This window comes from Myxine glutinosa, chromosome 6 (assembly GCF_964187855.1).
Source record: "Myxine glutinosa chromosome 6, kmMyxGlut1.1, whole genome shotgun sequence".
Taxonomy (NCBI): domain Eukaryota; kingdom Metazoa; phylum Chordata; class Myxini; order Myxiniformes; family Myxinidae; genus Myxine; species Myxine glutinosa.
In genome coordinates, this window is record NC_136266.1 from 153453736 (window position 1) to 153479362 (window position 25627).

The 25627-nt window shown below is 45.4% G+C and overlaps 1 protein-coding gene across 2 annotated transcripts in view; it reads right to left on the bottom strand.

The window, feature by feature from the left end:
- Positions 1-25627, bottom strand: part of LOC137415568 (uncharacterized) — an 88521-nt gene that overhangs the window by 39586 nt on the left and 23308 nt on the right. For both annotated transcript variants that reach the window (XM_068101166.2, XM_078780790.1), the window contains exon 2: positions 14897-15329. In XM_068101166.2, coding sequence (XP_067957267.2) covers positions 14897-15317 — 421 coding nt within the window. In that variant the 5' untranslated portion in view covers positions 15318-15329. The remainder of the gene's footprint in view (positions 1-14896; positions 15330-25627) is intronic.

Below are 25627 nucleotides of genomic sequence, written 5' to 3' on the forward strand. Positions count from 1 at the left end.
ACTGTTTGGTTTCTCTCATTAACACAATCATCAAAGATGACAAGGTTCTTTTTTGATTTATCTAAATCTTGAGGTGAAGGTATATCATCCGTATTATCACTGAGAATACAAGTTATGGGTTTCGATTTTGATTTCTGTGTATCACAAAATAATTGTATTATATCATCAATATTATAATCATTTAGTTTGTTTTGAAGTTTAAATAAACCGATAATGTCTTCCTTTTTAAGACCCGCATTAAAACCCTGTGAGAGTAGTTGATACTCGGGTTGAAAACTTGACTTTGTAAAAATTATTAAATTATCATAATCTAAAAAATTAGAACCAAGGAGCATCTTTAAAAGTAAACAGGTTTTTCCACATCCGCTTGAACCAACTATTAGACATCTCAATGAATTTGGAATGTTTTTATGGTTATTAAATTTTATCTTATTTTCCCAAACGGGTAAAAAATCATTCATTTATATATTTGGAAAACAAGTTATCCAACTTTTTTTGAGCTATTTGAGAAACTCTATATTTTATCCTGAGTTCGGGTTTAATTTCAAAATAATCCATTATTTTATTTATATAGTATCTTGTATTAACATTTCCATTAAAATTATTTTGAATAATAAATATCATTAAACCCTTATACATTTCCTCAATACAATTAGTCTCTTCCCTTGAAAGAAATGGTGTATTATCATCACAATACTTAACATTCATCTCTCTTATTAATCTTGTAAAGTAATTCATTTTTGGTTCTAATTTAAAAGAGTTATATATTTTTTTATATTTCTTATTATCATTAATTAAAATTAAATCACAGAAAATACATTGTTTATATGAATCCTCATCATTAAGCCCCACTCTATCACAAGCCGGACAATTCTCTAATTTATCATATGGAGAGTCTGGAAATTCTAAATATCCTTCAGAACTTATCATATTTATGTGGTAAATTTTTACTTAAACTAAACGCAAGTTTATTCATTAATAAATACAATGTTTCAAAGCACAAAAGACAAATTTCAATCAATCTCTACTTCGGTGGAAGATATAGAAAAATATGTCAAAGATGTTAAATTGAACAAAGATAAATATGGAAATTTTTGGGTAAAACCAGTTATGGAAAATAACATGAGCCCCTCTATTTCATTTAAAGGAAGAGCTCTAACTATACCTGGAAAGACATCCATTAAAGTAAATCTAACAAAAGTTTCTCCTCTACTCCTGGCAATTTATTCAAAGCTTGAAAAAGTGATTGACCACGATACTTTGAAAAAGAATGATAAGACCATTAATAATTCTAGAGGAGACATTTGTATTTTCTTTAATAATCCAAAGGGTGTAGATCTAAGTAAAATGAATGATGTTAATATTTCTGGTGAAATGTCATTTCGTTCTATGATAGTTAGAGATTATTTAAAGATAACTTTTGATATAAAAATTGTAGAGATTGAATCTGTTAATGAAAGAAAGTATATAGATATTGATGGGAATATTTTTCTTGCTAATTAAATATGAGTCAATACAGCAGTGAAGATTTTACTATTTCATTGAACTCAGACGATAGTGATGATAGTATTTCATTGAACTTGGACGATGGTGATGATAGTATTTCATTGAACACAGATGATAGTTATGATACTAATAGTTTGTGCTCAAATGATAGTTATGAGAGTAGCTTTATTGATGACTCTGAGTATGATTCTGAGTATTCATGTGATAGTTATGACTTAGATGATTCTGAGTGAAAAAGTGTTTTAGTTTAAGCACAGCGATATATATAAAACGGAGCTGTAAAGCTCAAAAGTGTTTTATTTTAAGCACAGTGATATATATAAAACACCACGTTTTCTCACGCTATAAATATGGTTTATTGTGATACTTGCGAGAAGGAAGTAAAATATTATAAACAACATATTCTCACCGCAAAACATACATACAACATTTTAAACAAACTTTCCCCTCTTCCACCTGAAACAAAACACTGTTCTACATGTAATAAAAATATCCTCAAGAAAGGCTTCAAAATACATCTTAAAACAAATCTACATTTATCAAATTTTATCACAACTAAAAACTCTGATGGAGCATTCAAAGGACATATTAAAATAAGAGTCTTTAACTTCAAACCTCCTGAACCAGAGTCTATAGTTGATGCTGTAGAAATAGTTAAACCTGCTGTTCAAACGTTGATTGAAAAAACACTAAAGGAAATGAAACCACTTAAATTTTATATGGGAGTAAAATTAGAAATGACAAAGGATGAAGGAGTTATAGATGCACCATACATGAGAACTGAGCCACACTTTATATCTTCATATCAAGATTTTAAAACATCAGGAGTCTATGATGAACTTATTAAACAAGAGCAAGATGTGGATAATTCAATCGTAGGAAGTGGATTCAATATAGGAAAAATTATTTACATAGACATTCATATTCTTAAATCAGATCCTCTAAAAGCTTCTTCTTACATTGATTTACCCAGTGTTATCAAAAATAGAAAAGCAGTTATCAATATCAAAAATAAAGACAATAAATGTTTTCTCTGGTCTATTTTAGCACACTTACATCCTCCACATTTTCATGATGAAAGAGTATCTCATTATAAAAAATATGAGAATACATTAAATACGAAAGATCTAAAGTTTCCGATGACTTTAAATGATATTCCTAAATTTGAAAAGATGAATAATTTATCAGTTAATGTTTATGGTCTAACAGAAACAAACAACATTCAGGTTTTAAAGCTTTCTGACAATTGTAAACAAACTCATATTAATCTTCTATATTTTAATTCAGACGAAAATTCACATTATACATACATCAAAGATATTGCTAAATTAATAAAACCACAAGTCTGTAAGAGAACAAATAAAATATATATTTGTTTGCGTTGTCTTAACTTCTTCAATTCACAAGAAAGATTAGATAAACATTCAAATTATTGTGGCGAACATAAATCAACGGTAATCAATATGCCTAAAGAAGGCTCAAAGATCACATTCAAAGATGAAAATAAAAAGATCAAACATCCATTTGTTATATATGCTGATTTTGAAAGTATTTTAGAAAAAATTGATACTGCTTCTCAAGATCCAAAAGAATCATACACAAATAAATATCAAAAACATACTCCTTGTGGTTTTTGTTATTATATCAAATCATCCGTTGGTGATAAATATAACAAGTTAGAGATGTATAGAGGCTCAAATACCCCAGAGGAGTTTGTGAAACGACTAGAAAAAGACTGTGTTCGATTAACCAAGATAATGAGAGAAACCAATAAACCAATGTCCTTAACAAGTAAAGAAAAAAGGGAATTTATAAAAAACAATGTCTGTCATATTTGTGAGGAGAAAATTGGTAAAGGTCTAAAGGTTAGAGACCATTGTCATCTCACTGGTAAATATAGAGGTCCGGCTCATCAAAGTTGTAATATTAATTATCAACTCCCCTCTTTCATTCCTGTCTTTCTTCATAACAACGCTCATTATGATACACATCTATTTATCAAGGAACTCTCAAAGACTTCTGGAAGTATCTCAGCAATTCCAAACACGGATCAGAAATACATTTCATTCACAAAAACAATTCACACATCTCCTATTACTCATATCAGATTTCTTGATACATTTAAATTCATGGCAAGTCCATTGGTTAACTTGGTTCAAAATCTAAAAGAGTTTCCATGTCTTTCAGAGTATTTTTTAGATAAAGATTTTCTAACACAAAAGGGAATTTACCCCTATGACTATATGGACTCATTTGAGAGATTCAATGAAACACAACTTCCTTCAAAAGAAAATTTCTATAACAAATTAAATAATAGTCATATATCTGATAAAGATTATGTACACGCACAAAATGTTTGGGAAAAATATAACATCAAGAATCTTGGCGAGTATCACGATTTGTATCTCAAAACTGATGTGCTTTTATTGGCCGATGTATTTGAAGCCTTTAGATCTGTTTGTCGCACTGGATATGGATTGGATCCTGCTCACTACTACACAGCACCTGGATTGGCCTGGAGTGCGATGTTGAAAATGACAAAACAAGATTTGGATTTGATAACCGATGTTGATATGCTTTTGATGATTGAAAAGGCAAAAAGAGGTGGAATTTCACAAGTCTGCTCGAGTAGATACGCAAAAGCAAATAACAAATATCTTCCAAATTATGATCCAACGAAAGAGAGTTCTTACTTGATGTACTATGACGCGAACAACCTGTATGGCTGGGCAATGTCTCAGGCTCTTCCTTATGGAAAACTTAGATGGGTAAAGGAAAAAGACTACAAAAACGTTTTACAAGATGTATGTATCTCTACACAAAAAGAATTGGATGAAGAAAAAGTTGGTTATTATTTTGAAATTGATTTAAAATATCCAGAGGAACTCCATAACCTACACAAAGATCTCCCATTTGCTTGTGAGAAAGCAAGTCCAAAGAAAGAATGGTTGAGTGATTATCAACGATCGTTTGATATAGGTGAATCAACAGAAAAATTACTTACTACATTATATAACAAGAAAAATTATGTTCTACACCAAAGAAATTTGCGACAATATTTATCAAAAGGTCTAAGAGTAGAGAAGATCCATAGGGTTCTAAAGTTCAATCAAAGTCATTGGTTAAAGGGGTACATTGATTTTAATACACAAAGAAGAACAGAGTCAAAAACAGATTTTGAGAAAGACTTTTATAAATTGATGAATAATGCGGTCTTTGGTAAGACTATGGAGAATGTGAGGAAAAGACAAAATATCAGACTATCAACATCTTGGGAACAAGCATCAAAATTAATTAATAGACCGAGTTTTACTCGAGCTGAGGTCTTTACTGAGAACTTTTGTGCGATCCATTTGATTAAAGAGAGTATTGAAATGAACAAACCTATTTATATTGGAACAACAATTCTTGATTTATCAAAGTCATTAATGTATGATTACTTTTATAATAACTTGAGGAAGAAATATCAAAATGATGTTAATCTACTTTATATGGATACAGATAGTTTTATTTTGAAAATTAATACCAACGATGTTTATTCAGACATGAAAAGAGACATTAATATCTATGACACGAGTAATTACAGTCCAGAGAGTGAGTTGTTCTCTTCTAAAAATAAAAAGGTGATTGGAAAGTTCAAGGATGAATTAGGAGGAAATGTTATGAGTGAATTTGTGGGATTGAGGTCAAAGGCTTATGCTTATAAATACATTGTGAATAACGTTGAAAAGACTGATAAGAAGTTAAAAGGTGTAAAGAAAAATGTTATTAAAGAAACAATAAACTTTAAGGATTATTATAACTGTTTAACAACAAAGAAAGAAGAGTTTAGAAAGATTAATGGAATAAGAAGTTATAAACATCAATTATATTCAGAAGAGATAAATAAGAAAGCATTGGGGGCTTTTGATGATAAGAGGTTTATTTTAGAAAATGGAATTGATAGTCTCCCTTATGGTTATATAAGTATATAAGTGATAAGATATATATATAAGTGATAAGATATATATATAAGTGATAAGATATACATAAGTGATAAGATATATATAAGTGATAAGATATATATAAGTGATAAGTTAAAAAGGGGGGGGGGTTGGGGATTTTAACGGGCTACCGCCGCCTTTTTTACTATTATATAAATGATAGAACCAAGTATCAACCAGACTAAAGAGTGGAGGTGTAATCAACCTTGGTATATAAATGGAAAACATAATGAATGTGAAAAATATCAAATAGGTATAATTGAAAAGGCAACTGGTAAAAAAGTTCACAAAACAAATAAGAGAATTAATTTAAATACCGGTGAATTGGGTAAAAAAGATGGAAATATTTTTGAGTGGACGGAAAACTTTGATGGTTGTCAGGAAAATATATACTTTAATTTAAAAATGGTATGTGGCACTGGAGGCGCTCAAGCAAGAACATTGAGGGAGGTTTACCATTTTATCTTAGCTCAGTTAAAATATCTTAATAAAGAACCAAACTCAAACATATTTTTTGTTAATATATTAGATGGTGAAGAGAGTTGTAGGAGAATTAAATTATTTCCCACGCATAAACAAATATTTGTAGGGTCGTTGTTTGAGTGGGTTATATTCACCAGATGATATTAAGAGTAAAAGGTTAAAAGGTCCATGAGGTCAGAAGGATCACAGGTGTTTAAGTGGTCTAATGAATAAGGATAACATGTCAAAAGGTTAGAAGGTTCGTAAAGAACAGGGTGAGAGAAATATAGGTGTTTAGGGGCAATGAGGGAGGGAAAGAATTAATATGGAAGTGAATGGGTCAATGTTTGAGTGGGTCAAAGATTAATCTGCCAGATGATATGTAGAAGAAGGATGATAGGTCTATAAGAGAAAACAAATATTTGTAGTGTTTGAGTGGTCTAATGAACAACATTAAGGATAGGTACTACAGACAAAAGGTTCATAAAGATGAGGGTGGGAGAAATAGAGGTGTTTATGATTTTTGAAAAAGACAAGGGGGTAAATGACATTAGATAGGGATTTCCCATGTTAAACGGAGGTGTCCCAGAAGCAACATTATTACACTACTATCCAGTATTCGCGCAACGTTTGAGAGACTCACTGGTATATGAATGAATGAATGAATGAATGTATATGTGGATATTAAAACTTGTATGGAAGCACGAAAGTGCACACTGAATCAAGACGGCATGACGTCATCGCGTTGAATTGCTTGCGTCAGGCTGATTGGCGATCTCATATTTGAATTTAAATCGAGTTTTTGGTTGGACGGTAAGGATGTGTGTCATTGACGTGTGTATTTGGCCGACTTATGGACATGTGAATGATTGACAAAGGGCTTCTTGTATTGCCTGCATAAATTATGCAATGTCGATGAGTACTGGCTACTTGTGTATTGTATGTGTGTATTGGATGAGTATATCTCTGAGGCAGCTCACCCTAAATGATGATGTTGTCACGTGGGATGTCATTGATTGGCTACTTGTGTATTGTATGTGTGTATTGGATGAGTATATCTCTGAGGCAGCTCACCCTAATGATGATGTTGTCACGTGGGATGTCATTGATTGCATTTTTGGGTCAGAGGTCAAGGGTCAGATATCCTGTTGTTGCGATAATTTGCGAACTAGTGATGAGATTCTGACCAAATTGGGTATGATGGAATGATATTATATGATGTTATGGAATGATGTAAAAGTAAAAATTAAATTGAGTAAATTTGGGGCTAAGAAATAGATGGTGCCAGTTTGGATTTTTATTGAGATTCAATGTTTATTTATTCTGCTTGTGGAAAATGGCAGGCGAAAATGAGCCTGCATGGAGAGCGTGTGTAGACAGGTTTTTAAAACATGTATTTAATTATATCCTCACATTAACAGCTCTCCAGATTTAGCATGGGAGTAAAAGTCAAAATCAATTAAAAAGATGATAGGTTGGGTCAACCCACTGGATCTTATTTAACGACATGACAGGGACTTAAATCGGGACAAAAGGAAACATATTGTTGGTTGAAACTGAAATTGTGTACGTAATTTGTGAACAAGAAGGAATCTAAGGTAAAATTACGATGGGAAGAATGGAGCTGTGCCGGTGATGCACATTCCTCTGTTGTCCTCCACACATTTGTACCAGAAACGGCAGAATTATGGCAGAAAGTTGCAATCTGTACCAGGGCGCTGGAGATAGCTCACCTACCCTATACAACGTGGGACAACGTGGGATCTTTGACGGATACCAACGAAGTCGAGATGCCGGCTTTAACGTCTATCCGAGGGTCGACATCCTGATGGTGTCCATTGGATTAAGGCACAATTGATCGCAGTATCGAGCGGTCGTCAAATTAATCTCGAGCACTGTATTGTGATAATTAATTAATAAGTTTTATTAAGTGAAGTCGGTTTGACCTCTCCATTACATTGGGATAAGAATGACAAGGAGATATGATAGGGTTTCCGTTAAAACTCGCCACATCTGTTGGTCGAGCGTGGATCGACTGTCTCGGGGAGGTTGATGAATTGTAAATTGTATTAATTGATATAATTGGATTGTGTTTTGGGTCACGTGTCGGACATTGCTTCAATAATAGAAAAGAATAATAAATAATAATAATAGAACTGGGCGACTTGATGCAAAGTTTAAAGAGAATATTGATTTCTGCAATTTGTTGTTGTTGTTGTTGTTGTTGATGTTTTGTTGGTTGTTCCGGGGGACTCAGGAAAATAAACAGATTTCCGGTGCCAACCGGAAAGCTTCTGTTACAGTATGCTTTGAATTTAATTTTAATCCTGCGCTCCATACGAAGCGCTAAGTACAGTGTGCAGTGGAGTTTCTCATCATTTTTTTTTATTATTATTTTTGGTATACAATATCGAGGCTCGTGAAAGAGCGAACATTAATCACACAGAAAGACAAACAGACACATAAAACAAATAACATCGGGAGCGGTAGACAAGATAGGGAGAGAGGGGGAAGGACACAAACACAACATTTGAGAGCAGGGACCGAGAGACATGGAGACATCGAGAGATCTGTGGGAGGGAGAGGGCTTTGGGGGTGAGGCATGGGAAGGGGGGGGGGGGGTGGGAGAGGTATAAAACATATGGACACTGCCAGTACTTCCAGGAAAGAAGTTGGAATTTCAAGCAAGGTGATGTTTATGATTGAGCTCTGGGTTATTCATGTTAAATGGATGACATTTGGGAGGGTGCAGGGAGACGCAAGAAGAGTGGTGTGGTTATGGTTATGGGTACGTAATACATCTCGGAGATGCCGTGTTTTAGTGCACCTGACAATGGCTTTATGGTTGCGAATAAGTGTCATGCACGCTGTGAAGATTGCAATGAGCATGCGACAATACAGAATGATTAACATACCGATACTGTACAGTTGGGAGAACCATGCTTGCCCGGGTTAGGCTAAGTAGCGGCCGGTACTTGAAGTAATTAATACAGGAAATATTGCAGAGTGCGTGGAGAAACGTGGGGGGTGCGGCAGCGTAGACGCCGAGTCGCCCTCCGGAGCCGTTGTTCAACCGGCGTGGGTGCGTATGTACTATGTGAATAAGGCTGCAGGAACGTATGTACCGAGGTGCTTTGTGGAGTAGGCATGCTTGTTAAAGGACATGGCTTGGAGAGGGTGTGTGCCCAGGTGTATTGTGGGATATCAGAACTTGCCGATTATGGATGTGCGCACCAAGTACAGATCGGGCTGCATGGTGGAGCACGCCCCCCAAGAAGGGCTGTGAAATGAGGACGGGTGAGCTCGGGTGCACCTGCGGTGAGGTGTGGTGGTCTGGGGTGAATGTTCTACTGGAAGGTGGTTTGGTGTGAGATGTTAACCACAACCTGACGGTGTTGTTCGTGGTGGAGGCCTTGTGTTAAAGTTGGGACATGTTGCTAGGGGTCTGGGTGGCTGCACTGTCGGCGTGGTTGAGGTGTGGCTGGCACCTCGTGTGGTTGAAGGTTGCAGTTTGTGTGGAATGCAATAAACATGCCCGACTTTTGGCTTTGTGAGGCTCCAGATAGAGGTTGGTTTTGCAGGTTTCACGGAAGGAGAACGAACAAGGACAGTGGCTGGGCTGTTGAGAAACTGCCTGGTTTTATGTTTATTTACGTTGTTGTCGATTTATGTTCAATCTTAATCTTAATTCCTATAGTCCAGTGCATATGGGACAGGGGGAAATGTCAGAGGGTAATTGGAGAGATGGGGTGCTGATTTCTGCATGAGGTTGGCATATAGATACTGTGGATTAGACTGCGCCCGTCTGGAGAAGTGGTGTCCTTTGAAAGTGAGTTCGAGTTTGGTTGGGTTCTGGGGCTTGTGGTTCGCCTCTGTTGTATGTCTGTCTGTCTGTCTGTCTGATTGTAAGTCTGTGGTGCGATTCCATGGAGGGCCAATTGAGTGCTCAGGTGCTGAAGTGATTTAACATCAGAATGCATCCCTCGGAGGACCACCAGCTGTTCCAGGGAGGTAAGGTGTGAAATATAGCGACGTCATCTTCGCTGGAAATGTGGTTGAGAATGGGATGGCAGTGGGGAAGGAATCGTTGTTGCAGTACCGTGTACAATGTCATTGTAGAAGAACGTCGGGTGGCAAGTGCGGACATGTTAATCAGCCAGGATGTTGCGGATCTCTGTTTCCCCTAGACATACCAACAGAGGAAGGAGTAAAACAGGACACCTGCACTCAGACAAACCGTGAGAATTGACGAGAGTGAGTCACAGTGGGTGAGAAAATTGACCAGACAGTAAGACATATGAGAACTATGTTTATTTTCAATAAACAGACCAGGTTATTTTTTTATTATTTGTTTATTTACGAAAAATAAATAAATAACAGGGGGAGGTTAATGGTGGTTTGTTGGTGGTAATTCTAGTTGAAATAATTTAAATGTAGATATTTGGATATTGGGATTCATAGTAGATATTGGGCAACTATTGGGATATTGGGATATTGGGATTCATAATAGATTAGATATTGGGCAACTATTGGGCCAGAGGCTGAAACAGGTGCATGGAACAGGTGTAGGGAACAGGTGCATGTGATGCTGAGAGAGGGATTAGAGAAAATTAGATTGAATTGAAATTGAAATGAAAATTGAAAAAGTGTTGAAAAAGTGGACTGGGAAAATTGGTTTGTTGAGAATAACCATTCGACTAATGGTTTCGGTTGGATGCAACAATTTTGTGCAAATTTGTGCAGATCAAAGAGATTATGCCCGAACCAATAGAAGCATGGCTATCCACACCATCCAACCGGTGACCAGGTGCTCGTGGAGCACTTCACCCACAAGAACGCCCTGGAACCAAGGTGGACGGGACCATTCCAGGTATTGCTGACTACACCAACCGCTGTCTTTTGCGAGGGTAAGCCCTCCTGGATCCACGCCACGCACTGTAGGTTGGCTATCCAAGCACCAGACACTACACCACAGTAATGATGTTTTCAGTCACAGGTGTAATGCTACTGATAGCGGCAGCATCTATTGGTAGCACGGTAAGATGGGGCCATAATAGTGTATGGAGAACCGTCATTTGGGAAGCGTCGTTAAATGGCAGTAGGTTTAGACAGGTATTGAAAAGGTCCGTGCAATGTCATTTTGGGGGGTATCCACGCTTCAGGTGGAGGAGCAGCCGGGATACAAATGGGGGTCGCCCAATTTAAGGATACGGACGCGCACACACCTGGAACAAGGCATGTTCCTGGAGCTTAGGTGTAAAGGTTGGTTGAAAATGGGAATGATAGATGGCTCATTGAAAGCAAACTTCGAAATCATACTCAAACCATACCCCTATTTTTACCAAATAATTGGGGTGGAACACGTTATCGTGGCTCGGTTCTTCCCGACGTCGAGATACTGGATGATTTCGATTCAAAGTCTCTGAATACGCGAATGTTATGTGTGAGAAAGTATTTTTCAGGATGGATGACGAAGAAACCGCCGACGAAGACCATGATCTTGACCGCCGAGGCCGTCGACCTGAACGAGCCCCTGGGCGATGCTGATGTGTTCGTCGCTTCTGAAGATCGTCATAATTTTGCTGCTAAAACTGTGATGATTTTGTTGTAAATCCCCTGCGGGAATTGGCTAATGCTTCTTATGTATTACAAGCACACAGCTGCACATCTCTGCTCGATCCGACTATGGATCTGATTGCGATGCTGGGTCTGGCTGTCGAAGGACCTGACATGGACACTCTGGATCCCGAAGCTGAGTACGCGTCCATGAACGACCTCGACACCAAGGAAGTTTCTCTCTTTACTTTGAATTGTGATGCTCTGTACTTTGACCAGGAGCAGATGACACAAGATATTGATGACATTGTGTATTCTCCAGAACAACAGCATGTACGGGCTCTCATGAACATGGACCTCGATTAACCTCGAAGATCTGCAAGGACGCGTTTGTGCGAGGTGGGGGGAGCCAGTTCCGCCCTCCCTCGGAGAACTCCCTCGTGAAAACACATCTTTCTGCCCTTGAAAGAAAGCCTGGTTTATATCTGCATGAGAAGAGAAGTCTTGGGAATGTCTCTATGCTCTTCTCCTACATCTTTCCCTTGGCTCATGCCAAATAAGATAGGACGAGGGTGGGGGCTGTTAAGGCCCACTCTTTCCATTGTTTGACCATGCTGAGCTTGCCAAAGTTAGCGGAGACTTTTTCTATTATTTTGCCTATATAAAGAAACTGTTTGCTGAGTTTCTCAGGAGTGTCTGGGTCTATGCTGTTCAATTGAATTGTATATCCCTTTCACCCTCCACAGCGGCTGTGTAATTGGTTTTTCAATAAATGCTTGTTATTCCTTGAACTCAAGTTGTGGAACCTGGTTCGATTCCCAACAAACACACACACACACACACACACACACACACACACACACACACACACACACACACACACACACACACACACACACACACACACACACACACAAAACCCTGTCTCTGCAGCAGAAGGGCTCTGCAGCAGAATTATGAAGGGGATCATAATTATATGATCCACATCTGGATCTTCCTCCAAAATCTAACCAAATACGTCCTCATCACTAGACTACGGATTTTTATGTTAAGAAAATAGGCCTTTTATGTTTTGAAAAGCGGAAATATATTTTTTTTATGTGAAAAAATCCCGAAATATTTTTTTCCCCCATTTTATTCATTTTTTATTATTACCAAGTTTTTCAGAAATCAGTCAAAAAAAGAACAAAAAATGGTAAGCTTTTTCCTGCACAACATTAAGCACTCTGGGCTAGTAAACAGGTAAAAAATGACGTTCAGGTACCTTTATTGCAACCGCATTGTTTGATAAGTAGAGGACTAGAAGAAATTGACAAGACCCTTTTAGGAACGGTTAAAGTAGGTGTTTGAAATCATTATCTTGGTAATGTTCTCCTTGGTGAGGCGGTGTCGGCGGTCGGTGAGGACGTTTCTGGAGACGGAGAAGGACCTTTTCACGTCGACGCTGACGATGGGGCAGTACCTCAAGAGGGGGATGTCGGCAAGCTTGACTCCAGCCGGCACACCAACCTCAGATCCGTGCTGATCTCCATCCAGGATCAAAGCCACTGTCCTCAGCACACCAGTGTCGGGATTGCGCTGCAGCACCGCCTTGAACTTGGTGAGCAGGATCTCCTTACGGCAGCCTCGGATCTTTCCGAGCTCCTCCTTGGCCTGATCAAGGAGCTGGAAGGCCTTGGCCAGCTCCATGCCGGCCTCCTCCAGCTGCTTAAGGATCTTCGGGATGAACGACACGTGGGCATTTAAGAAGACCAAACTGAGCTTGATGTCCGCCTTTCCGAACAGGTCCTTGGCACTCCGGATTGCCATCGCGTCGTCATCGTTCAGCTGATCCACAATGTCCTTGACGGCCTCGAAGTGCTCGGTGTAAAACACCGCGGCGTCGATCCACGTCCCCCACCGAGTCAGAATGGGCTCCGGGGGGAGAGAAAGATTGGGCTGCTGCTCCTTCCAAAAGACAACACGCGACAGGGCTTTGACGAACACCTTCTTCGTCGTGGCAATCAGGTCGTTGACGTCCTTGAACATTTCTCGGACTGTCTCGCAGACACGGTGGAGCGCGTGGGCAACGCAAGTCACATGCAGCAAGTCCGGGAAGAGTTCCTTCAGGGCATGGCCGGCCTTGATCATATAGGCCGCGGCGTCGCTGACGAGGACCTTGAGGCACTCCGGCTTGAAATCAGGCCAAAGATAGCGCAGCGTGTCATTGACTGCGTGCACGATCTCCCCGGAGTTGGTCTTCTCCAGAAACATGCACTGGACGAGGTGGGGACGAAAGTACCCCTCCTTGGACAAGCGTCCCGCGATGATGTTGGCCACATATCGACCTGCCGAATCGGTCGTCTCGTCGACGGACAGCCAGATGGGCTGCTGTCCGAGGTCGGCACGGATCCCCGCCAAGGCCTCGTCGTAGCACTTGTCGAGGTAGTGCTTTCGAATCCAGCTTTCATCGGGGATCTGGAGAGTGATGTGCTTCTCCAGGAACGACTGGAGGGGCAGGGTTTTCCAATTTCGACCATGGGATGCCAGCGGCCAGCATGGCCTGGCACAGCTCCTGAGCCACGACGTCGCACTTGTGCCTCTTTCCGCCACCAAAGTACTCCATGGTGGCTTGCGTGACCATCCTCTTCTTCTTCAAGGCCAAGGTGCTCTTGTGGCGGTCTCCTCGGACATGTTGGGCCAGCTCAGACTTCTGCTTCGCCCGGAAAGTCTTTTCACAAGCTCGACAGAAAGCCGTGTCACTCGACACGTACTTGAAGGTGGCCCCATCGCCGCCAGCGTTGAATTCCTTCAGCCACTTGTCACGAAGAGCAGCACTCATCTTGATAGGAGACTTGTTCACACTTTGTGTACACTCTCTCACTGTAGTACACCGCCTCACTGCTGTACACGCTGGGGACGCAACGCACGCAAGTGGACGCAACGTTTTGTTTTTGAGATCGATCGCAGTTAAAAATTTCGATCGCAGTTAAAAATTTCGATCGCAGTTAAAAATTTCGAAAGATTACCAATTTTTTTTTGCGTTGACAGACATTTTCGACCAAAAAGGGCATTTTATTTTATTTTTCCCGAAAAAGGGCGAAAAAATTTTTTTCTCTGAAAATAGCAAAAAAAAAATTTGCGTGCAAAAAAGCCGTTTTATGTGAATTTTTTTTTTTTTTTCACATAAAAATCCGATGTGCACTCATCACACACGCAACTTTGTCCACCAAGATTCGTCAGATCCATTCATAATGTTTTGAGATATTCTGCTCACAGACAAACAACAAAGGTGAAAACATAACCTGAACCTACCTTTAGTGGTAGAGGTGAAAATATAAAAATAAATCACAGAACATAAAGGTTACTTCTTGACATTCTATGTTGTATTTAAAAAATACATCACATACCAGACTTTGGTGTGAATCCATCATCCTGAAAATGGAGACTGCGGAAACCACGGAGCCCGATTCCACAGAAACCAGAAACGTTGTCCCGGTGCACATTTTGGGATCTGAAAATCTTTTCACAGAAACTGGAAAGTACCCGAATAACATTCTCTAAGTTGACGAAGATACTTCCCAAAAGATAAGAACCTGCAATCTGGACATGCTGAGTCTTCGAAAAAGAGTTCATAAATGTACAGAAGTCAGCATACATCGCAAATTGTAATTTCTCTTTGGCGAGAGAGAGGAGCTCGATCCGTAATGGATCCGACTCAATACAAGCTCGAATAACCTTCTGTTTCTCAATTCCAAGTTTATCCATCACTGCTTGGGCTGTTTCTGCTCTCAGGCCTTGGGACTTGAGCCAATCCAAAAAGTTCTCCATTTCACCGATTACCTGCGAAGGATACAATGTTTATGTTAATCACAGAAACGTTATACATGTCATTTTCTTTACTCACGTTGGAATGTTTTGCGAGTTATTATCTTATCCAATTTGATCACGTGTCCAGATAAACGGTAAACGTATCCACCTTGAACACCACATTTACAGACAGTTTACCTAAGAGACACCCACACTCACCTCTGAGCTGTGAAGCATTTTATTAATTATTATCAACTTAATCAGCTATAATTACATCAGACGACGAGAGTATCGATCGAGTTTATTAATTATTATCAACTTAATCAGCTATAATTACCTCAGATGACGTCGATCGAGTTTATTAATTATTATCAACTTAATCAGCTATAATTACCTCAGATGACGAGAGTATCGATCGAGTTTATCAATTATTACCTCAGTATAATCAGCTATAATTACCTCAATCTTGATAATCTGTGTAAATCATCCAGTTGATTCACGTTCGACTCGAGTCCGTCAATGTGTTAACTTTAAAATTAAACACAATCAGTAATGCTAATGGTGGTTTCCCGCTCATCAACACGATTACCTCAGTCCATCAACCCAGCATGGATCTCAATGAGGGTCTGACGGACCGAGTGTTCCAATTCAACCTCAGAAAAGGAGGATATCTCGGAACAGATTTTCAAATGGATAAAGATGGAATATGATAAGTTTGACGATCGAGTTCACAGATCCGACATTCTGTTCTTCTTCAGTCTCCATCTTCGACGCCATTTTGACGAAATGAACGAACGGGTGAATCCAATATGGCTCATTATTTTCCCTCATTGTACATTTCTCATGTTCAAACATTTCCCCTCACAAAACACAATAATTCTACATTTTGTCATTAATAATTTGATAATTCCTAAACCCGGTCACGAGTACAGACACGTTACCACACCACCTGCTGAAACTTGAGACACCTGCAGTGGCAAGAACAAGATACATCCACGCTAAAAGGGAGGAGCTTAATCGTGTGACGTCATGAAAAAACGCGATGACGCAGCCTCGCAGAACGAGAGCGTCATCTCCAATACAGTCAGTCTCAGCACGTACCGTAATGTATTTATTTAATATTCACAAATAGTTTTTCCTCTTATTTTGAGTTTAAATACCATTCATTTTCAGAGCCCAAAAGATATATATAAACCACGTATCTAAACACTTTGGCAGGAGCCGACAAGTTCAGGTAAACTGTGAGGTTTGATCGGTTTCTTCAACTAATCTTAAAACCCATTTGTGGAGTTGAGGATGCTTATGGTTCAACCGGCGTGGTATATCGGTTTTGTTTCGTTAGCAAGCGGCTTGCTGTCGCTTTCCAAGCCATGCGTTCCGTATCAATAGATTTTCCGTATTAGACCGTTCAGTTCCGTGACCGTGGGCCGAACAGGCAAAATGTGTCTATTTATTTTTTTACTTTTGTGACCCACATCTGATATCTAGCTGAAATTTTACATATATTTAGTTTAAAAATTATAAAGAATTCATAACTCGTCGGTGCAAAAAGTTGTACATTAATTAGTTATGCCAATTAGCAAAAAACTATAGTGCCATATTGTGTCCATTATTATCTAGCCGTGCATAACTGAATGGGAATTCTAAATATAAAATATGTAGTCTATGTTGTTGAGATGGGGAAACTGTCTGGGGGTGTGGGTGGTTGAGATCTGACTGACACACACACACACACACACACACACACACACACACACACACACACACACACACACAGTGTCGGAGATTTGTGATGAGGTAGCACGAGACACACACACACACACCGTGATGGGCATGTCGTCATCGTACAGGATGCTCGCGCCGAATCTAACACGAAAGCGGCGGCTACACCTGTTTCTCAGTCGCTTTGCACACGCTGCCATGTTACTTCAGAGCCGCACGTTTATATAGGCGCCCTCGGAACTACGTAACTTCCGGTTAGTGCACCCTTCGCGACAACAGTCACGTGATTGGATACGTTGAAAACAAACCACAAAAGGGCACGTGTTACAGCCGGAAATTATGGAAACGGTGTAGGTTATTTGATCATAACTCGCTTAATTCTTGTCTTGTAGCGGTTACATTATTGGGACATAATCCACGGGCACGGGCCAGTGGGGCTTTTGATGGTGTGGGCGTGGCGTGCGCGCGGTTGTTGGAGCCACGCCCTCCGAAGAGGGTGTTGGCGTTATAAAAGCTGTTTGAGTTCCGGTCGCTTTTTCAGTCCGTTGGAATAAAGGAGCTTTGAACAACCAGAAATGGCCTCGTCCTCTCGTCATCCGCAACTCCTACACTGGTGACCCCGGCTGCTCCCGAACGTTTTCGGGGGCTTCAAACGAACATGGCAAATACAGTTTCGATCGAACTGCCGTAGTTTTGGGAACGACGGGCAGCCGTTTGGTTCACGCAGGCTGAGGCCCAGTTCGCCCTTCGGAACATTTCCGCGGGCGACACGGCGTATTGTTGGGTCGCGTCTGCGCTCGGCTCCTCCACTGCGACCAGGATCCTCCCAAGGGATGCAAGTACGAGAAATTGGCGGCACTGCTGCTCGTCTCCTTTGTGCGCACTGCGGCCGAGCACTGCTGCTCGTAACCTTCGCGCGCACTGCGGCCGAGCACTGCTGCTCGTAACCTTCGCGCGCACTGCGGCCGAGCACCTCCTCTGCGACTAGAGTGGTGAGCCTTCTCCAGGATCCTCCGAAGGGATGCAGGTACGAGACGTTAGCGGGACTGCTGCTCGTAACCTTCGCGCGCACTGACGCTGGCGGCACTGCTGCTCGTCACCTTCGCGCAACTCCTACATACTACAACTACAACTTGCGTGTAGAAAACTACAACTCGCGCAACCGCAACTCCTACATTGCACCTATTGCGCCTACTCCTACTCTGCAGCCTCGGGAGGCCCGTGAGGAACCTCAGCAGCCTCCCCCGAGGCCCGTGAGGCACCTCAGCAGCCTCCCCCGAGGCCCGTGAGGTACCTCAGCAGCCTCCCCCGAGGACTTGACCAGCCCCCTCGGTTGGCTCAACCCCACGGCGGGGCCGTCCCCCGTCGGGTAAGTCCCCGGTTCGCCCTCCCACCGCCAAGCCGCTCACAGCCCCTGCTCGGGTCATCAGTCGTTTCGGCCGGGTGGTTAAGACCCCCCCGACAACTGACATTGCCCGTGCGAGTGCATTCTGGGGGGGGCGCATGTAGCGGTTACCTTATTGGGACATAATCCACGGGCACGGGCCAGTGGGGCTTTTGATGGTGTGGGCGTGACGTGCGCGCGGTTGTTGGAGCCACGCCCTCCGAAGAGGGTTTTGGCGTGATAAAAGCTGTTTGAGTTCCGGTCGCGTTTTCAGTCCGTTGGAATAAAGGAGCTTTGAACAACCAGAAATGGCTTCATCCTCTCGTCATCTGCACTCCTACAGTCTGATCTTTAAAATTTTAACTTTTCGACAAGCTAGAAGTAATTCTCTTTCTAACAATATAAAGTTTTATGAAAATAATACGAAATGTTTGTATAGCCGCCGTGGAACTACGTAACTTCTGGTTCGTGCACCCATTGCGACAACAGTCACGTGATTGGATACGTTGAAAACAAACCACAAAAGGGCACGTGTTACAGCTTACTTCCGGTAGTCTCGCCCTCACCTATAGGAAGAGTTCGTCAGGAGTCGATATACTCTCTCCTCGTACGTGGAATAAACAGTATTTGTAGAATTTCAATAAAAGCCACATCACTGTTCATATCGGTAAATATTTTTCCATCGTGTTTGGAAAAACTGGAAAATTGGAAAAATTGGAAAATTGGGAAACTATTGCCTATTTTACTCCAGGGGGTCCCAGGATTACCCAGCCAAAATTTCGTTGCGATCGGTTCAGCCGTTTTTGCGGTACCTGGGAACAGACGGACGGATAGACATTTGGTGAATTAGAGAAAGATTATTTATGTTATTTGTTTATTTATTCTATGAAAGACTGTAATCAAAGGGTAAGATGTTTGGGGGAGGTAGGGTATGAAAAGAAAAACAAAGAGGAATTAGAGGTTTATAGAAGAGTAGAAGAAGACAATTCATTTTTGCATCTTCAGGTACATATGGCTTCTGATGCAGTTTCTTGGCTACCGGGAACAATCCTGGATGGATCGCCAACACCTACACAGGACACTAGAATGGCTCGTTCATCCAGGTAAGCTGGTGCTCATTTTGTCGACCTCGGAAGGATGACAGGCTGAGTCAACCCACCTGGTGTTAATTGAATGATTCAAAGGTATGACGAGGGCTTGAACTCAAGACCTTCAGATCTGAAGACAGCCACCTTAACCTCCAAGCCAACACCTGGCGTGTGTATGATATCCAAAAAATTGCATCAAAATTTCATTTAAATTAGCTGTGTGAGGTGCGATCCAACATTGCGATTGGCTGAAGAATGGCAGGTGACTAACGTCACAACGAAAATATATATAAACAGAGTGAGAAGAGGTGAGTTTGGTTTTGTAATTTACTGCAGGTGAGAACAGGTGAGATTACGATTGGCTGCGCGAGTCAGACTTGGAAAGGGTTTGTTCAGCAGAACGTTTGGGTCTTCAAATGGCCAGGTAAGCGTTCGTGTGTACCTGTTTGAATTGTGTAAGTTAACGTGTTTGCTCGATTTGTGCGCATGCACAGTGTCGTCTCTCTGTGTGTCCTGGACGAGGCCTGGCAAGTCGAGAGCGGGCGTCCTGGGCGAGCCCTGGAAAGGCGAGACCGGGCGTGCCCGGGCGTCCTGGGCGAGCCCGGCATGGTGATCGCTCCGCGTCCTCAGTAGGTGCAAGGCGATTGTGTATACCCAGCGGTAGCTGCTACACACGTCCCCCCAGAATCGACTTGCACCGGCAGGGTCAATTTAAGAGGGGTCCTGATGACCCGGCCGAAGCGACCCCTGTCGGGTCGTGGGGGGGGGATGTCCGGTGTGGTGGTGGGCGGTCGAGTGGGGGGCACCGTGGATGGGGGGCGGCCTTGCCGTGGCGAAAGGGCCAACCGTGGCGGTTGGTCGATGTCCACGTGCGCCGGCTTGAGGCGGTCCACCGCAATCCGGTCCGACCTGCCGCCGATGTCGATGACGAACGACTTGTCGTCCCGTTGCAGGACCCGGAGGGCCCGTCGTACGGCAGCCGGAGTGGCCCCCGATGTGCGTCATGATGCACAAAAACGTACTCCGCTGTGCGAAGCGCTGGGGGGACATAGGACTGGGGGTCACCGTGGTGGGACGTTGGCACGGGGGCAAACCGTCGGGCGGTCTCCTGGAGGTCCGAGTGCTGGTGAGCTGCGGACCAGGGACTGGTAGCGTCGGGCACGAATTCGCCGGGACGCGTAGCGCCTGGCCGTAGACAAGCTCGGCGGTGGACGCCCGGAGGTCCTCCTTGGGGGCCGTGCGGAGGCCCAAAAGGACCCACGGCAGCCGGTCGGCCCAACCGCAGTCCTGAAGGCCGGCCATGAGCGCGGCCTTCATGGAGCGGTGGAACCGCTCGCACAACCCGTTGGCTTGGGGGTGGAAGGCCGTAGTACGGTGGAGCTTGACCCCCAGGTTGCGGGCGACCGCGCCCCACAGCTCGGAGGTGAACTGCGGTCCGCGGTCCGACGAGATGTCCGCCGGTGCGCCAAAGTGGGCGACCCAGGTGGCGATGAAAGCCTGCGCCACGTCGGCGGTGGTGGTGGAGACGAGGGGAACGGCCTCCGGCCACCTGGTGGTCCTGTCCACCATGGTGAGCAGGTGTGTGAAACCCCGTGATGGGGGGAGGGGGCCCACCAGGTCCACGTTGACGTGGTCGAAACGTCGTTCGGGCACGGTGAAAGGTGCCAGCGGGGCCTGGGTGTGTCGGTGGACCTTGGCCTGTTGGCAGGCTGTGCAGGTGCTGGTCCAATCGCGGACGTCCCGTCGAAGGCCGTGCCAGACGAAACGCGCAGACACCAGCTTCTGGGAAGCTTTCCGGCCCGGGTGGGAAAGGCCGTGGAGGGAGGCGAAGATGCGGCGTTGCCAGGTAACGGGCACGATGGGGCGAGGCTGGCCTTGGGAGACGCCGCAGAGCAGGACAGTGTCCGCGCAGGGGATGTCGGCCAGGCGGAGGCCCGTGTCCGCCGCCCGGAGGGCTTGCACCATGGTGTCGGTGGTTTGGTCAGCCGCCATAAGCACGAAGTCCACGCCGAGGTGGACCGCGTTCGCGCTGGCCCGAGAAAGACAGTTGGCTACGGCGTTGTCTTTGCCGGCGACGTGCCGGATGTCCGTGGTCAACTCCGACACGGCGGGGAGGTGGCGCTGTTGGTGGGCCGACCACGGTTCCGTGACCTTGGCCATTGCGTAAACCAACGGCTTGTGGTCGACGAACGCCGTGAAGGGTCGGCCCTCCAGGAGGTGGCGGAAATGGCGAACGGCCAGGTGTAGACCGAGGAGCTCACGGTCAAACGTGCTATATTTGAGCTCGTTCGGCCGGGGCTGCCGGCTGAAAAAAGCGAGTGGCTGCCAAACCCCGTTCACCCATTGCTCATGTACGGCGCCCACCGCGTAGTCGGAGGCATCCGTGGTGAGGGCGATGGGAGCGTTGAGCACCGGGTGAGCGAGCAGTGTTGCGTCGGCGAGGGCCCGCTTTGAGTTTTTAAAGGCCGCGTCCATGGCTGCGGACCAGACGACGTCGTGCTTGGCCGGCTTGCCCTGGAGGGCTTCGTAGAGGGGCCGCATGAGTTGAGCAGCGGGGGCATGAAGCGGTGATAGAAATTCACCATTCCAAGGAATTCCTGCAGGGCCTTTATGGAGCGGGGACGCGGAAACGCGGTGATGGCCTCGACCTTGGTTGGCAGCGGCACGGCCCTGTTCTTGGTGATGTGGTGGCCCAAAAAATCAACGGCCGTCGTGCCGAAGTGGCATTTGGCCGGGTTGACGATGAGGCCGTGCTCGCTGAGGTGCCTGAACAGTGTTCGGAGGTGGAGGAGGTGCTCGGCCCGGGACATGCTGGCGACGAGGATGTCGTCCAGGTAAACGAAGAGGAACGGCAGGTCGTGCAGCACGCCGTCCATCAAGCGCTGGAACGCCTGAGCCGCGTTCTTGAGGCCAAATGGCATTCGCAGGAATTCGAATAAGCCGAACGGCGTGAAGACGGCCGTTTTTGGGACGTTGGCCACCCTGACAGGTACCTGGTGGTATCCCCGTATTAAATCGATCTTCGAAAAAATGACCCGTCCTGCCAAACGGGCGGAGAAGTCTTGGATGTGCGGGATCAGATACCTGTCGGGGGTGGTAGCATCGTTAAGGCGGTGGTAGTCGCCACATGGGCGCCAGCCGCCCCCTGGTTTTGGGACGATGTGTAGTGGCGAAGCCCACGCGCTATCGGAGCGCCGCACGATGCCGAGGTGTTCCAAAGCGTCGAACTCGGCTTTGGCCACGGCGAGCTTGGCTGGGTCGAGGCGGCGGGCTCTGGCGTAGACTGGCGGGCCCGTGGTTGGTATGTGGCGCTCGATCCCATGTCGTACTGCGACGGCCGAAAACGTCGGCCGCGTGAGGGCCGGGAACTCCGTGAGCAGGCGAGCAAACTCGTTCGCCGCCGGGAGGGCGCATGCCAGCTCGGTCGGAGCGGAGCTGCTCAATGTGCATGCCAGGGAGCTGAAGGTCTCGGCGTTGACAAGGCGACGCCGTTTGACATCAACCAGCAGCCCGTGTGCGCAGAGGAAGTCGGCGCCTAGCAGAGCCATGGGCACGCTTGCTGTTACAAAAGTCCAATTAAAGCGTTGGCTGCCGAAGCAGAGGGTGACGTTGCGCGGGCCGAAGGTGCGGATGGCCGATCCGTTGGCCGCAACCAAGGAGGGGCCGCAAACCGCGGACTGCCTCTCCTGATCGGAGGCGGGTATGATGCTCAGTTGGGCGCCGGTGTCACACAGGAAGCGCCGTCTGGACGCTTTGTCCCTGATGAAAAGTAAGTTGCCCGTGTGGCCGGCGCTCATGGCTGGTAATGAACGCCGGCCCGGCCGTTTCCCGACTTGCCGAAGGTGCACGGGGGTTGGCATGTCCGGGCCTTCTGTCCGAACCTGGCATGATAATAACACCATGCCTGGTCAGGTGGAGGCCCCGGTCGTCGTGCTGGAGGTGGTCGGCGCGGCGTAGCGGCCACCAATTGCATCGGCAGTTCGGTCGTCGACAGTGCCGGGTGCTCGGGTGCCATGGGCGTTGCTTCGGACGGCGGTGGGCTCCAGGTCGCTGCTCCGATGCATTGGCCTGCCGCGGAGATCTTGTCGGCTTCCCTAGCGAGGGCGCGGGGATCCGTGATCGTCGTGCTTGCCAGGGCGAGGCGTACCTGGCTAGGCAGCTGACGGAGGAATAGCTCCCGGAACAGGAAAGCCGGAGAGTGTTCGCCGAGCAGTGAGAGCATGTAGTCCATTCGCTCGGACGGGCGCGTGTCGCCGAGCTCGGGCAGGTCGAGCAGGCGCCGTGCGCGTTCCGCCGATGAGAGGGCGAAAGCGTCGAGGAGGAGCTTTTTAATCGCGTCGTATTTGTCAGCGGCTGGCGGGCGCTGGAGGAGGCTGAGGGCGCGGGCCGCGGTGGCTGAGCCGAGTGCTGCTACCACATGGTGGAAGCGGGTGTCGTCGGCTGTGATGCCTCGCAGGGCGAACAGGGAGTCCGCCTGGGCGAACCAAACCGCCGCGTGAGCCTCCCAGAAGGTAGGCAGTTTGAGGGCAACTGCCGTGTCCATGTCGGGTCACCAATGTAGGAGCTGTGCTCCAACGCAAATCGGAAGAATGGACGCGACAAAAAGCTGGAATTCGTCCGAGTTTCTTTATTGTGTCAAATCAACTCGGGTACTCTGAAAAGCCCGTTTATCGGGCAGCAATATATATACACATTATCCCGGAGCGTTTGCCCGGGAAAGGCGAGACCGGGCGTGCCCGGGCGTCCTGGGCGAACCCTGGAAAGGCGAGTCTGGACGTGCCCGGGCGTCCTGGATGAGGCCTGGCAAGTCGAGAGCGGGCATGCCCGGGCGTCCTGGACGAACCCTGGAAAGGCGAGTCTGGACGTGCCCGGGCGTCCTGGACGAGGCCTGGCAAGTCGAGAGCGGGCCTGCCCGGGCGTCCTGGGTGAGCCCTGGAAAGGCGAGACCGGGCGTGCCCGGGCGTCCTGGGCGAACCCGGCATGGTGATCGCTCCGCGTCCTCGGTAGGTGCAAGGCGATTGTGTATACCCAGCGGTAGCCGCTACAATGGCATAAAGCACATCCATTGTCCTACCTGAGCACATGGCGTTACCTGCACATTTAGTAGGGTCATTGAATGAACTATCCACAGTACGTGATACAATATTTATCGCTGTGGGTTAGTTCGTCCATTTGTGGCCCGAAGGTAACCATGTCCCTTGTGAATGTCATCACACCATGCCGTGATGACGTCATGATACCCTCTGTCATAATGCGAGGTGCTCTTCACAATGATGTTTTCTCTGCAGAGCGAGGTGGTGACAGGTTACCTGTGTGGCGTCTTTCACTGTTTGTTCTACTTTGGCGCTCGTTTGCCACGACCCTCAAAATGTACGATATTGACCCTTCCATGTCCAACATTTTTTATTTTTTATTTTTTATTTTTTTGTATACAAGATCGAGGCTCGTGAAAGAGCGAACATTAATCACACAGAAAGACAAACCGACACATAAAACATATAACATCGGGAGCGGTAGACAAGATGGGGAGAGGGGGGGAAGGACACAAACACAACATTTGAGAGCAGGGACCGAGAGACATGGAGACATCGAGAGATCTGAGAGAGGGCGAGGGCTTTGGGGGGGGGGGCATGGGAAGGGGGCGGTGGGAGAGGTATAAAACATATGGACACTGCCAGGACTTCCAGGAAAGAAGTTGGAATTTCAAACAAGGTGGATCTGGGGTGAATTAGCGGGGGTAGAAAAGATCAAGGTTTTGGATGGGGGAAGATAAGAGATGGTGGTGAACAGCTGTTTTAAAGACCTGGAGGGAGGAGTGGGATTGAAGGGAGTGAGGGAGTTTGTTCCAGAGGCGGGAGAAAAGAGGAATGAAAGAGTGAAGGTGAGCAGAGAGCCGAGATTTCGGCAGTTTAACCATCAGAGGGTTGCTGGCAGATCTTGTGCGACCTGTAGGAATATTTGGGGGACAGAGCACAAAGAGAGCTGGGGGTGCAAGGCCGGAGAGGAGTCGGTAGAAGACAGAAAGACCACCTACCTGCCTGCGGTGAGTGAGTGAAAGGCCCTCAGAGATAGCTTCATCGCGGGAGATTCCAATAATTCTGAAAGCTTTGGTTTCAACAGCGTGAAGCCGAGCTAGG